This window comes from Cucurbita maxima, unplaced genomic scaffold, assembly GCF_002738345.1.
Source record: "Cucurbita maxima cultivar Rimu unplaced genomic scaffold, Cmax_1.0 Cma_Scf00078, whole genome shotgun sequence".
Lineage (NCBI taxonomy): Eukaryota > Viridiplantae > Streptophyta > Magnoliopsida > Cucurbitales > Cucurbitaceae > Cucurbita > Cucurbita maxima.
The window spans coordinates 309539-322977 of NW_019272094.1; the positions used below are offsets into that span (position 1 = coordinate 309539).

The 13439-nt window shown below is 34.8% G+C and overlaps 2 protein-coding genes across 3 annotated transcripts in view; both read right to left on the reverse strand.

The window, feature by feature from the left end:
- The window catches only part of LOC111472545 (exopolygalacturonase-like), a 373620-nt gene that overhangs the window by 237026 nt on the left and 123155 nt on the right, over positions 1-13439 (reverse strand). The gene's annotated exons all lie outside the window — the stretch shown is intronic.
- LOC111472543 (phospholipase A(1) LCAT3) overlaps positions 5782-13439 on the reverse strand; it is a 17278-nt gene continuing 9620 nt past the window's right edge. Inside the window, exons 3-11 of the mRNA XM_023118145.1 lie at positions 11599-11726; positions 11343-11478; positions 11196-11247; positions 8132-8232; positions 7720-7899; positions 7473-7630; positions 7183-7237; positions 6219-6272; positions 5782-6107 (exon numbers count right to left, since the gene is read on the reverse strand). Coding sequence (XP_022973913.1) covers positions 5943-6107; positions 6219-6272; positions 7183-7237; positions 7473-7630; positions 7720-7899; positions 8132-8232; positions 11196-11247; positions 11343-11478; positions 11599-11726 — 1029 coding nt within the window. The 3' untranslated portion in view covers positions 5782-5942. The remainder of the gene's footprint in view (positions 6108-6218; positions 6273-7182; positions 7238-7472; positions 7631-7719; positions 7900-8131; positions 8233-11195; positions 11248-11342; positions 11479-11598; positions 11727-13439) is intronic.

Here is a 13439-nt window from a genome sequence, read left to right on the forward strand (position 1 = left end):
ATTTTTTTTTTTTTTTTTTTTTTTTTGTACATTTCGTAAAAAAAACTAATTCGTAATGATTTAGTCTCGATCACGTACCTACGTGATGGTGCATGTTATGATTGGTTTGTGTGAAAATTATTTTATGTTCGTGGATTTAAATAAACTTATGATATCATGGTTGAAGAAAGGGTTTAATAACATTTAAAAAGAGTTCAAAACTGAAAAACATTGTTACGATATTCTGACGATAAAAACATGACTTAAATGTGAAATAAACTGTTTGTGGCTTTATTCCAGGGTCTTATGGGTGTCACAATCACACTCTTTTGACGACAAAATCATGATTATATGCAATACTTGTTCTAACACAACAAATAAGTCAACCATGTAAAAACTGGGTGTTGCAGATAATCTCAAAGAAAGGTGGAGCGTCGAATTATGTTTTGAGAGAAAGTGTTTACAAAACATGATCGAGAAAATAAGTTGAAAATAGTTTGAAAGATTGAAAATACTTGGGCAAGAGAGCATACAATACTTGGTCTTGGAGAGTTGGAGAGGTTTGATACCTATTTGGTCTCCCTTATAGTATATTTTGAGGCATTTCATATCTATCAAAAATAGACATGATTTTGTCCATGAGTCACACACAATAAAACAATATAACATGAAAGTAGATAAAAGAGTTTGACATGACATGTGGCCACAAGCAACACGGCCTTAACAAGTATGACCATGACACTCAACAACAGACAATTTTACTCATACATGGTCTTTTATTTTTACATAAAGAATGTTAAACATAGGATGCATGTTATAATTTCTTAGTAAGTGATCACACTCTTGGTGTCAGAAAATACATCTGCATACATTATGTCTCATGATTTTTAGGACCTAATTTTTATGATTATTGATTGGGCTCTTTTTTTTTTTTTTTTTAGTAGGGTTGAATGTACAGGATTCCTCTACACATGGTCCATGCATGTACGCACGTGAACCGACTATATGAACTTATTAATAACATATAACATTGCAAAATATCTCACATTAAAATCATGGTTCAATGAGATGATGCATATAATGCTTCTATTATGTAAATTTCTTATTTGATGTACATACATATTCATGGTATTTCATTTATGCATATCATACGTGGTACATCGTGGTGTTTTGTAAGGTATAAGCATGGTGATATCAACGTAGTGATCTTAATCAAATATAAAAAGAAGTACATGTATCACTTAGTTCATTCAAATATCATAATATAAATAATAACATGTAAATAGGGTCACATAGAGTGTTATTCATGCATCAAACAATTGAATCCAACCTAGCCCGTAGGAATTTCAACGGCAAGTTCATATGTCAAGCTCAGCTTGGTGCTCCTAAGCTCATCCTAACTATTTGTTCCTAGGGTCCGCCTAAACTTAGATTCACCTATAATATTCCATTCATTCATAAAATCAAGTTTAAAGTTTATTTATGGTGTCAATATAACTTAGCTATGCTAACCTTTTCGGGTCTTAGCTAGGTTAGAAATAATTTTGGGATATTTCAAAATGGTCAAAATGAGTCAAATGAGAAAACTTGTACTCAGAATTTTGTCTAACTCCAAAGGTGTTAGGAACGACAAACTTTCACAATGGTATGATATTATGTCAACTTTGAATATAAGCTCTCATGGCTTTACTTTTGGTTTCTCCAAAATGTCTCATACCAATGGAGATATATTCCTTACTTATAAACCCATGATTATCTCCTAAATTAATCGGTGTGGAACTCCCTCCCAACAATCCTCAATTAGTCAAGTACTTTCTATGAAATTGACTCATTTAATGATGTTCTTTGTGCATGAAAATTTAGAGTATAACCTAATACCATGGAATAATGATATATGTTGAAATTTATAGATCATAGGAGCATATTTAGGCCATTAACAAACGATGAGGGTAAAATGATCACAATACTCTTGTATTTCATGGTTTAAATGAACCCTGAATGACTTGAAATTGTATATGAGATAGATTTATTAGGTTATGTTTGATTATGCATGGCTTCAAGACTATAAGAGCATGTTTAGACCATAAACCAACCATTATGAAAATGCACCTAATAAGACTAAGAGAGACCAAATCCTTGGTAGCAAACTCAGAATGAAGCATGCGTAAAGTTGCCAAGAATAAATGGGTGGTTGCTAATAACAATAATGTCATCGACATAAAGAAGCAAATAGATAAGGTTAGCTTGTTAATGAAAGGTAAAAAGAGACGTGTCAGCACGACTCCAAGAAAAATTAAGTGTGAGAAGAAATGAGTTGAAACACTGAACCAAGTGCGAAAAGCTTGTTTTAAGTCATATAAGGCTTTATTTAATGGACATACATCAGTGGGAAAGTGAGGATGAATATACCCAGAAGTATGTTCTATATGAACATGTTCAGAAAGAGTGACATTGAAGAAAGCATTCTTGACATCAAGTTGTCAAAGAGGCGATTTATTTGTGACAACAAGAGAAAACACAGCACGGACAATAGTAGTTTTGACAACTGAACTTAAAGTGTTAGTGTAGTCGAGACCAGGAATATGAATATAACCTTTAGCAACAAGACGAGCCTTCAAATGCTGGACATATACATCAGACAAATATTTAGTGCGGAACACTCATTTAGAGCCCAGGATGTTAGTGTTGGCAGGGGTGAGAACCATAATCCAAATGTCATTATTTGTAAAGCTTCAATTTGCTCATCATGACAACAAGTCAAGTAGTATTCTTAGCAGTAGATTTGAATCCTCTAGGCTTAGTGGATGCAAGGCGAACTAAAAAAAGTTCAGATGAGACCAAAATACCAAGATTTGCTGGATGACGAGTCCTCAAAATACCAGCTTTAGCTTGTGTGATCATAGGATGAGAGTTCAAAAAAGAAAAGGAATCAGCAGCAGATTCAATAGAAGGTGGATTAGAAGCGGAGGGTGGCAAAGTGGAACCTGCAAGAGAAGTATGAACCTACACGGACTCATCCACAAGGTCAGAACAAATATCACATGGAGAGAATCTTGATCGAGGAATGTGTAGTGAGGAAGGGGTGGAGGAGATGGATCAATATGGTAAAGACACGGTTCCAATAAATTTTAAATATAAAGAGAGGAAAGAGCTGGTGAGTCTGAACGACATGACCACAAATTCATAGTGGTCGTACCTTATTAGGAATGTTGTCTTTCACACATCTTCATCCCTAATCTTCATTTAATGGTAACCTGACCTTAGGTCTATTTTGGAAAATACTATTCCAATGAGATGTTCAAATAGGCCCTCAAATGCAAGGGAGAGGGTACTTTTTATTTACCATTTTCTCGTTCAATTTTCTATAATCAATACACAAACGCATTGATTCATCCTTCTTGACAAATATCACGGGCGCGTCCCAAAGGTATACGTTGAGATAGATAAAATCCTCATTTAGTCATTCTTGCAACTGTGCCTTGAGTTCTTTAAGTACATTGGTATCATGCAGTATGGGGCCAAAAATCTCTCGAGAACATCGTTTAATTAAACTTTTTTTTCTTTTCGTTTTTGACAATCACTACTTTATAATAATTAAAACAAATTTTCTTTTGTATCAAAATTTGTAATATCCCTCCAAGGTTGAGATTTTTTATCCCACTACCTTGTTTCTTAGTGTTCCCATGGTTTGAATTCTCAATTCATCACACCCTTAAATAAGATTGGGGAATTCTGTCGACCAATAATTTCAAATTTTAGAGTTATTATACATGTTTATTTAACATTTTTAATGAAATTTGGACAAATTTGGACTGAGACGAAAAAGATAAGATAAAAGAGTAAAAATATGGAATTTTTTTGTGCAATTTAAGATCACACCGCATCACACTTAAAAAAAACAAATCGACGTCGAATGCAAAATTGGTGTTAAGAATTATTTATAAATAGGGAATGGATTCAAGAGGTAAATTCAAACAAATGTAAAAACTTCAAAAGAGACACTTTGAGATGAATCCCTCTCTATGACTATGTAACTCTCGTGCACTCCTCTATCTCGACCTATAGTCAACAATCACTTGAAAAAAGAATGGAGTGAATATAAAAATACTCAGTAATCAACATACTTGTAGGTTCTCATTCTCACGGGCTTTTCTCTGAGTTCTAGGAAGTTCGGGCCTAAACCTTATAACTATTTGTGTAACTGGGAAAACCTCAAAGTCTTAATCAGATGCTTTACTTTGCCCTTGTAGCGAATAACCAACATCTTTTGTTGGTAGGACAATATGACTTCTACTGATCTAAACATCATGGAAGGTTAATTGATAAACCCTTCCATGAGACCATAAAGTAACTCTACGTGTGTCGACCACCTACTATATTAACATGTGTGGTTCCATGCCCCTTCTTAAGATAGTTACACTACAAAGGTTCGGTTTAGGAGACCTTTGGCATTTCCACATGGTGATGGCACCTAGTTCTATCAATGTGCTACTCTATTCAACCAAGACCCAACTTGATAGTCCTATTCCTCTAGAACTATTGCTTGGCAGGGGAGCTATTGGGTCCAACCTAAATCACTAATAATGCTATTAGGGTATCGGAAAAGATAGGTGGGGGTGATCGTGGTGACATTGCTCACACTGCTAGCGGCTTTGAAAGCTTTGTAAATCATCTCTAAGGAGGCTTATTAGGCTCCTAAGATATCTAGGCAACTTTAAAACATGGACTCTCAACCCCAAGACTCACTATTCTAGCTCCTTGGGGTTTTCTTAATTTTGAAGCACCAAGATTTAAACCTTTAATTACCATTCACGATCCAAAGGTGTTTGGTCTATTAGAGGTGTCCTGAATTAGACCATCATTTAATTGGCCTATCTTTAGCGCCTAATCTTATCTAAGCTCTACCTGGAGATCACACATTCAATTACCTAGAACTAACATTTATTTTCATGCATTCATGCAACCTCAACAGAGAGATAACCTTCGTCAATCAAATTTCATGATGATGGAGAAGAAAAATGCTTAGAAAAATACTAAAATCTTCAAATATATATTCTATTATTGTACGTTTTCATTAAATTTATGATTTATTTAATGAAAAATAATAATAATCAAAACATGCATTTATCGGCTTGACTTTTACCCTTCCTTTTCCATTCCCTTTTCACCATTGACGTGATTTCAACAACCAAATGGCATGACCATGGGCATTGTAACAGTTTCGGAGACCTTTAGGTGCGCACAACAACAATGAGTTCCTCTTCACCATCACATTTTTTCAAGGTTAACAGGTTGTGAGCAACAATTTTCTCAAACTAGCAGTCAATAACTATATATATACAACGATCACGATATTGTAGGTTAGATTCTATTCTCTATTGCGTGTTTCCTTGCTCATTTGATATCATTGCAATATTATTGTTAAAAGAATTAGTCTTCTCCAGATCTTGATTATGATCCATGATATCATAATCAAGATTTCAGTCAAAGGATCCATGATGTTGCTATGTTTCGACCGTATCCAAAACTTATGGAGTTTTAATTTACATAATGGAACCTATTTGGAGTAAAATCAAGAAGAGCTAAGTGAAAGCATGAATCATTAGGTAATACTCTAATAAGCCTTTTTGGACTCAAGGTAGTTGTAGTATAGCTCCTAACTTGTGATACTCTCGTGTATAGTTGCAAATAAGACAATTGAAATTTGAAGTTACCCTAAGTTGGAAGCCAATTGCAAGCTTCAATCTACAACTTATAGGTATGATAAGTTACTGAAAATAAAGTCCCAAGTTATTTTAAATGTATGCGAGTCATGTAAATGATGAGATTGTTTGTAAAGCACGCTAGTCATGTATGTATGTGTTTCTATCCTTAATTTGGGCTATGTCGTCATGACTGTACTTGGATTTGCTTCATCAATACAATATTTATGCCTTATTTTTAAACTTACACTAGCCACACTTCTACTTCATAGAAGCATCGAACACTTTGGAAGTTGTTAGGTGTTTACTAACCTTCTCATCAATTCCCAACCATTTCTGGATAAGCTGCAACACTGTTTCGTCCTTCAAAAGTCCTCGATGAGTCGCTGCGACTCCCACTCTCTCAGTTGCTTCAAAACCATCCGCCTTCCAAAGGAAAGATGCACGTTATGTAAATAAAACAACACGCGCACACGAACACAACGACAACAAACATATTCAAAAACATGCATGAACTAAGATGGTAAAATAGCACACCTTGGCCGATTCACTGGGAACTGTACCATCTCCATTCACATAAGAATACTGAGGCTGTGGAGAAGAAAAACAAGTGTGATAAGCAGTCAGTCATATATTGGTAGTTCTTATGCACAATAAATAATATCATATTACTCAGAGATCCCCATTCACCTCATTGTTATCACATTTTAAAAATTGTTATTGGGTTGATCAGTGAAAATGGGAATGCATCAAAAACAATATTTACTTCAACATCCAAACTGTTGATAATTAATCAAGCCAGAAAAGACAAGAAATTAAAAACAAAAAATAAATAAAGATGAAGGTCATTTAGTAGTATTTCTCCTCTTGAACAAGAATTTTCCATGTTTGGTGTTGCACGGCTAGTAAGCTCAGGACAGATGATGTTTGGGAGTCGAAAGTCTCTTTGTAATTGGAGATCGTCACTGACAAAAATTTGGGCTTAAAAGAATTTATGTCTCGTATTTCTCAAAAAAAACTATTCTATTGATGGGATTTGGTATGATACTTAAGAAATCGATCCAAACAGTTCGGGACCAATGGGCAGTAAGGTTATTGGAATGGTGGCATGTGTCAGGAACTTTAGCCATCAATGACTTACCTTTTAACATTGTGCATGTAACGACCCAGGCCCACCGCCAGAAGATATTGTCCTCTTTGGACTTTCTCTTTCGAGCTTTCCCTCAACATTTTTAAAATGCGTCTACTAGGGAGAGGTTTCCACACCCTTATAACGGGTGTTTAGTTCTCCTCCCCAACCAATCTTTGATCTCACCGTGCACAAGAAACTAAAAAAGGATGCGATTGTCCAAACAAATAGACCATCTTAAAACCATGAACAGTGAACCCACAAAACAATCCAATCAGAAGACAAAAAGAAGGTTGAAAACCTGAACAATGTCTATCTTAAGTAGAAGAAAGGCTTAACACATAAAAAGCAAAAGGAAATTGAATCACTGACCGAAGTTTTGCAGATTTCAGACAAGTCCTCAATCGGCAACGACTCGGAACCATAGCTGCATCATAGTTAATACCATATGTTCATTTTTAATTCGAAACAGAGGCATTAACATCAATGAATTGATATCAAATTTACACAAAGCAATGAGTAAACAGCCATACCTCTGGACTACTACACTGACCCATTCATAATTTATCATTACAATGATATGAAAGACAGTCTTTTTACTGAAAACTAAATATGCATCTAACACATAATAATGCAAGTCAAACACTAGTTCATTAACATACCACACATCAAAAGGCGTATCGAACGAGGTTCCATAAATATTATAGAAGGAGATTCCATCTGGTAGTCTTGCATTATCAATTACTTGGCGAGTACCAGTAGCCCATTCGAGAATATCAAAGTTAAAGGGCAGAGGAATGGTCTTTCCATGAAATTTTATCTGCAATAATTGAAAATAAAATTAGCTTGGGCCAGATGACTTTTTAAACAGAAAACAAAACTATTAGCAATGAACGTGAAGTGTAGTACCTGGTTATTTCTTAATGCTTCTTCGAATAAAGCAATACTGTCAGTTGGGCCATATGATCTCAATTGAACAGAAGTTTTCCCATCAACAGAACTTTTTTGCCAAACTTGGATCTGTGGTTGTGCATGCCAATTGAATCCTAGATTTCCCAGCATCTCATAAATTGAAGGACATTCAACCAACTGCACATCAATATAATTATTAGACCTATGACATATCATACACAAAGAAATGGTATCATTGTAATCACTTCTTTTGTTTGAGAACAAAAGCACTATATCATTAAGGAGACAAAGATATGCATGAAAAAATGGTTGATAAGGTATCCAACTTGTCAATAATGATTAAAAAAATACCTTGCAATCATTTTAGGTGTAAACTAAACCACCTAGACACTGACAGGAGGAAAGTTACCAGCTGGTGAAATGTCCATCTAGATACGAAAAATTGGCTTTCATAGCCTTCGATAAATTGCAATCCAGTCAGCAGACAATCATTGATGCATCCTGGTGCCCCTGTCAATCATTTATACAGTGAATATCGTCGACTGCTTCATAACGAACTATTAGAATGAAATGGGTGAGGTAAAATTAGTTGTCAAATTTGCAAATATGAAATTTTTTTTTAACTTTTTGTGTCTATCACTAATGTCACTTTTATAATATATCGATGATGACTTCTATCGCCGATCGATTATTTTTATAGTTTATCAATGATATATCTCTATCATTGATAGACCATTTCTAGGTCTATCATTAAAAGATTTGTCACTTACCAACCATTTTTATGTCTTTCGCTGATAAACAATTTTTGTGTCTATTACTGATAGACCATTAATGTGTCCATAAGTAATCTTTTTTATGGATAAAATTGTTCTTGTTCCATTGCTTGAAGACTTCTCTTAGCCCTTTGAGTTTGTTAATGAATTTTGTGTCTCGTCATCCACAAAGGGGCATGTTCTTCCACTTGTATTTTATTGTGGGCAAAAAATCAGTGTGTTCCAGCCACATATACTCAAAACAGAAGGGTGAGGGGCCATTTGAAGCAACCCATAGAAAGGACAATAAGATAATGATATGATGTAGGCCAATTCAATCTTCAACACCAGCATTACTAAATTTTCCTACGAAACCTTGGACAAAAGTCTGTTACTGAGTGTTAAGGTGGGTGGGGAAGATAAAGGCACCCTTGAATTAAAGAAATTACACCTCCTTATACAAATTTTGAATCAACCAAGAGATAAGGCTAGAATTAGATTACCTCTTAAGATCAAAAATCTAGAAACCAGATTTGGAACCTTGCTATAAATTGAGTTATTCCACAATCAAATTTAATTAAGGCTTAATTGAATGGCTTAAATACCACAAGAGTTTCTTGAAGTCTTAGAAATGGCAAAGATGATGCTCAAATTTTTAAGGGCGAAAGTCTAAATTGAGAGCTCAATTTCATTCTCTCAAAATCTCATAATTTTCTTTTTACATACCATTTTGTGGGTATAGAAAGCCTTCCACAAAAGAAACCTTCAACCCTTCAAATGTTTACTAAAAGAAGTTAGTGTCCATGATTGTCAAGTTCATCCCACTACCCTTCAAATACCCACTAAAATGAGTTATGAAATTAAAATAATAAATAAACTTTTCAAGAAATTATCAATCAAGTGAAATTTATGACAACCACATGCTCCTCTTCAATCTTGCAAATCTAACTTCCAAAGCTCAAAATGGTCATGTAGATGAAAAATGAACGCTTGTTGAATCTTCTTGGCCTTCGATCGTGTAATAGGTCAAGTTGAAACTAAAACACATGATTCTTATCCGGAGGTCTGTTGTTCGACCAAGTATAAGTCCCTTTCAGTGATGAACCCTGAACCCCGAAGGGTTGACCAAGGGAGCGGCCCAAAAAATGCCTCCTGAGTTGTTAGTGATAACCTCAGTATCATTAACAATGTGGAGTTAGTGCTACTCTAGTGCCATGGAAACCAGCCATAAAATCAACAAAAAAAAAATCGCCATTAAAATAGGGGTTTATGTTGAACAAAAGAGGATTTTTCAATGATGATGGGAGAGAGACTTTCCCTGGTATGAACTCCATGAGTTTTCCTTGTCAAATGATGGCTTCCATCAAATCCACGCACGCTGAGGTCTTTTTGGCAATCTCAATAAAACCTCCACAAATATTTCCTACGTGTTTTAGCATCTCAAAATCCTAATGGTTGAGAGGTAGGTTTTTTATTTTAATTCATCCTCCATATGAAGGAACCACTTGGTTGTTCAAGTGTTCCTCATCTACCATGGTTCTATTTACAACAGAGAGCTTGCCACTTTTTTCGTGCAATGGAGGAATGCCTTGTGCACCCTAAAAGGATTTAGATGGAAGAAATGGTTGAGCAAGGATTGTATGCTTCTAATGATCATGTACCAATCGTGAATGTCCTTCCAAGAGTTGTGAGCTAGCAATCTAGAAACCACCGAGACAAAATTGAAGTTCATTTCCACCACTTCTTTTTCTTTCCTCACTCAAAAGTAGAAGCATTTTATTTTTCTTTTATACCATTTTTACGAAACTTTTGAGAAGTTGATCATCTTTAACTAGCTCGAACTACAATATTTTTCCTTCCTTAACATGATTTGGAAAAGTGATTGATGAGTGCTTTTTCTCAATCTTTATGAGAAAATCTCTAATCATTTCCCAAAAAACCATACATTCGAATTTCCAACTGACACTTGAATTTTCTTTCTTGGGGAATCCTATACTTGGCCAAACGGATAGTCTCAGAAACATCTTTGACTTGCTTACAAAGAAAAAATGAGTGCACAGGATTTTGCAATGGATCAATTAGAGAATTATCCAAAACAGATAAAAGACAGAAGGGAATCTTCAACTTGTACTTCATGTCTTCAACAAACTCATGTCAATTTCAAGCCAAATACAAAAGTTAATGTTATAGATGCAGAAGCTCATCACCTCCATGGAACACAATATTCACTGGCCTAAAGGATATTGAAAGAAGAAGACAACGAATAAAAACAAAGATATAGAATGCGACAAGAAGAAGCCACTACATTTATATTCTATGATATAATATATTAGTAATAACGTAATAACAAACAAGCATGCAAACAATCATTGATATACCTCAGTCATTGAGAGGTTTATCAGTGATAGACCTCAATCATAGATAGATATCAGTCAGTGATAGGTTTATCAGTGATAGACCTCAGTCCAGACTGATATGGCTTACAATTGTGTCATATTGGCAAATATTTTGAGCTTGTGCTATATTTGCTATTATTTTGTGTTAGATCGTCATACATTCAATTTTTCCTAATGTTTACTATCAAATAAATAATAATGAGAAACTAAATTAGAAGGACACTTGATCAAAGGAATTTGTTCACATAAGGAACAGTTTCAATGATTGGACTAGATTCAGATTACAGCTATTGATGAATGGAAATAAGCAATAGGTTTGAATTACCTTGGAAAGGGCAAGCTATAGCAATCCACTTATTTACGTATTTGGAAAAAATCTGCCAATCAACAATAACCACATCATGCCAAATCCATAAAACAAGTTCGTGCTTATCGATGCAAGTTTCAACTAGTCAAGAGAATACGTGGGTACATCATTATGGAGTGACATGAAACACGAAAGTAGCAGTCCACCCATAGAATGAGATATTATGTTCACTTTTCTACCACCAGAAGCTTTACTAGCAGTTTCCAGCTTCGCTTTAAGACCATCCATAGCCTTGCCAATTCTGTCACCAACAACCAATGCTCCTACATCAATGTTGATTCATGCATACACTTTCGGCTACTAGCAATTAAAATCATACATGAAATTTTGCTACTAAAACAAGTGATGAAGAATGATCTACCTATTACTCTGCCGGAAATCATAACCAAAACCAAACAATGTGGTTCCCTTCTTGTAGCCGCATCCAACAAGCATATCAATTATATTATGAAAGTGATAAACATCATCCACATGGAGGCATTTTACCACCTGTAACAGTAAAAAGAAAACTCTGGTAGAGTATGATGGATAAAAACAGATCAAGCAAATTAATAAAATTCTTCAGATCAATATCCCAAAAACCGGATATAATGCAATTGTTGAGTCATTTTGGAAGCATGATAATAGTAATGAAGAAGAAACATAGCAGGAGGAGTTTCTTAATCACTCTTACAGCAGGGACAACAATCAACTTGAATCATTGAATGAAATCGACAATAAATGGTGGAAGTCAGTAACTGAAGGAAAGCCTGTAGACTCGCAAGAAATTCATTTTAAGCATTAGCAATTCTGGCCTCTAGTACACACTCAAGAACAGAAAAAGAAGAGTAAAGAAAACAATTTAAAAAAACACTTTTGAGGCCCTTTGGGTAAAGTTTTTGTTTCATGTTTATCGCTTTTAGTTTTTAGTTTTTTATTTCTTGTTTTTGTACCCTCTTTTATTTTATTTTTTTAATTGTATTGGTAAATTTTTTTTCTTCATATTTGTAATCATTTCTTGTTTCTTGTTCCCTAAGATCTTAAATTAAAAATGTGAAAAACATGTTTGATACAGTGAAAACCTTCAAGAGATTCTCAAGACAAGGCATCAACTGACCAGAATTAAAGATAATGGACATCAATGTTAGCACAGAGGATATTGACGACTTCGTCAACAAATAAGGTTGTAAAAATGATGAATGATCGAATATGAAATTGGGAATGCCCCTAAATGGGAACCCTAAGTCTTTCTCCTTTTGAAAGACCATCATTGAAAACATAGAAATAAGGTTATAGACATGATCATCGTGCTACACTTCCAAGGTGGAAGACTCACTCTAACACAAGACACATTGTATAACCTTCCTACTTATTACATGTCTCTATTTGAAATGTCTCAAAGTGACTATAGAAATAAAAAGATTATTCAGAAACTATACGTGGAAAGTGGGATCACAGCTTGTTCGATTGAATACCATAAATCTCCCGTTAGACAAGAGAGGTCTTGGCCTATATTCGATAAAGGAGAAGAACAGAGTCCTCCTAGCCAAATGGATATGGAAATATTACCATGAAAGCACCACCTTGTGGACAAATCTTATAAAAGCTAAATGCACTCCTACATTGTGTGCAAATCAGTCCCCCCACCTTCTACGAAGGGGCCATGGAAGTGCATAAAAAAGCACCAAAACCTCATCGCCGAACACATTCACCAATGGGTGGGTGATGGAGGAAACACATCTAGTTGAACTGACTCTTGGATTGACAACACCATGCTTGCTTTGCAGTATCCTCTTTTGTGTAGACTCTCTCATTACAAGATGGCAACAATCAAAGAAATATGGAAAGATGCCAACAAATTTTGGAACCTGCAGCTCAGTGAGAACCTAAAGGTTAACGAAGCAATAGAATGGCTGAATAAAATCTTGACCTTGCCCAAATTTATGATGTCCCAAGAAGTAGACTCGTTGAATGGCTTCCTAGTGCTGACGGAATTTTCTCCACAAAATCTTTGATGATGGATATGGGGGAAAAGGTAGAAGCCATAAACCACACCCTAAAAGATAAACCCCACCCTAAAAGATAAAATGGAAAGGAAATCACCTTAAAAATGTAAATTTTTTCCTAAGGGAAATGGTGCATAAAGCCATTAGCACATATGAAAACCTAAAAAAAAAAAAAAAAAAAAAAAAAAAAAAAAAAAAAAAAAAAAAAAAAAAAAAA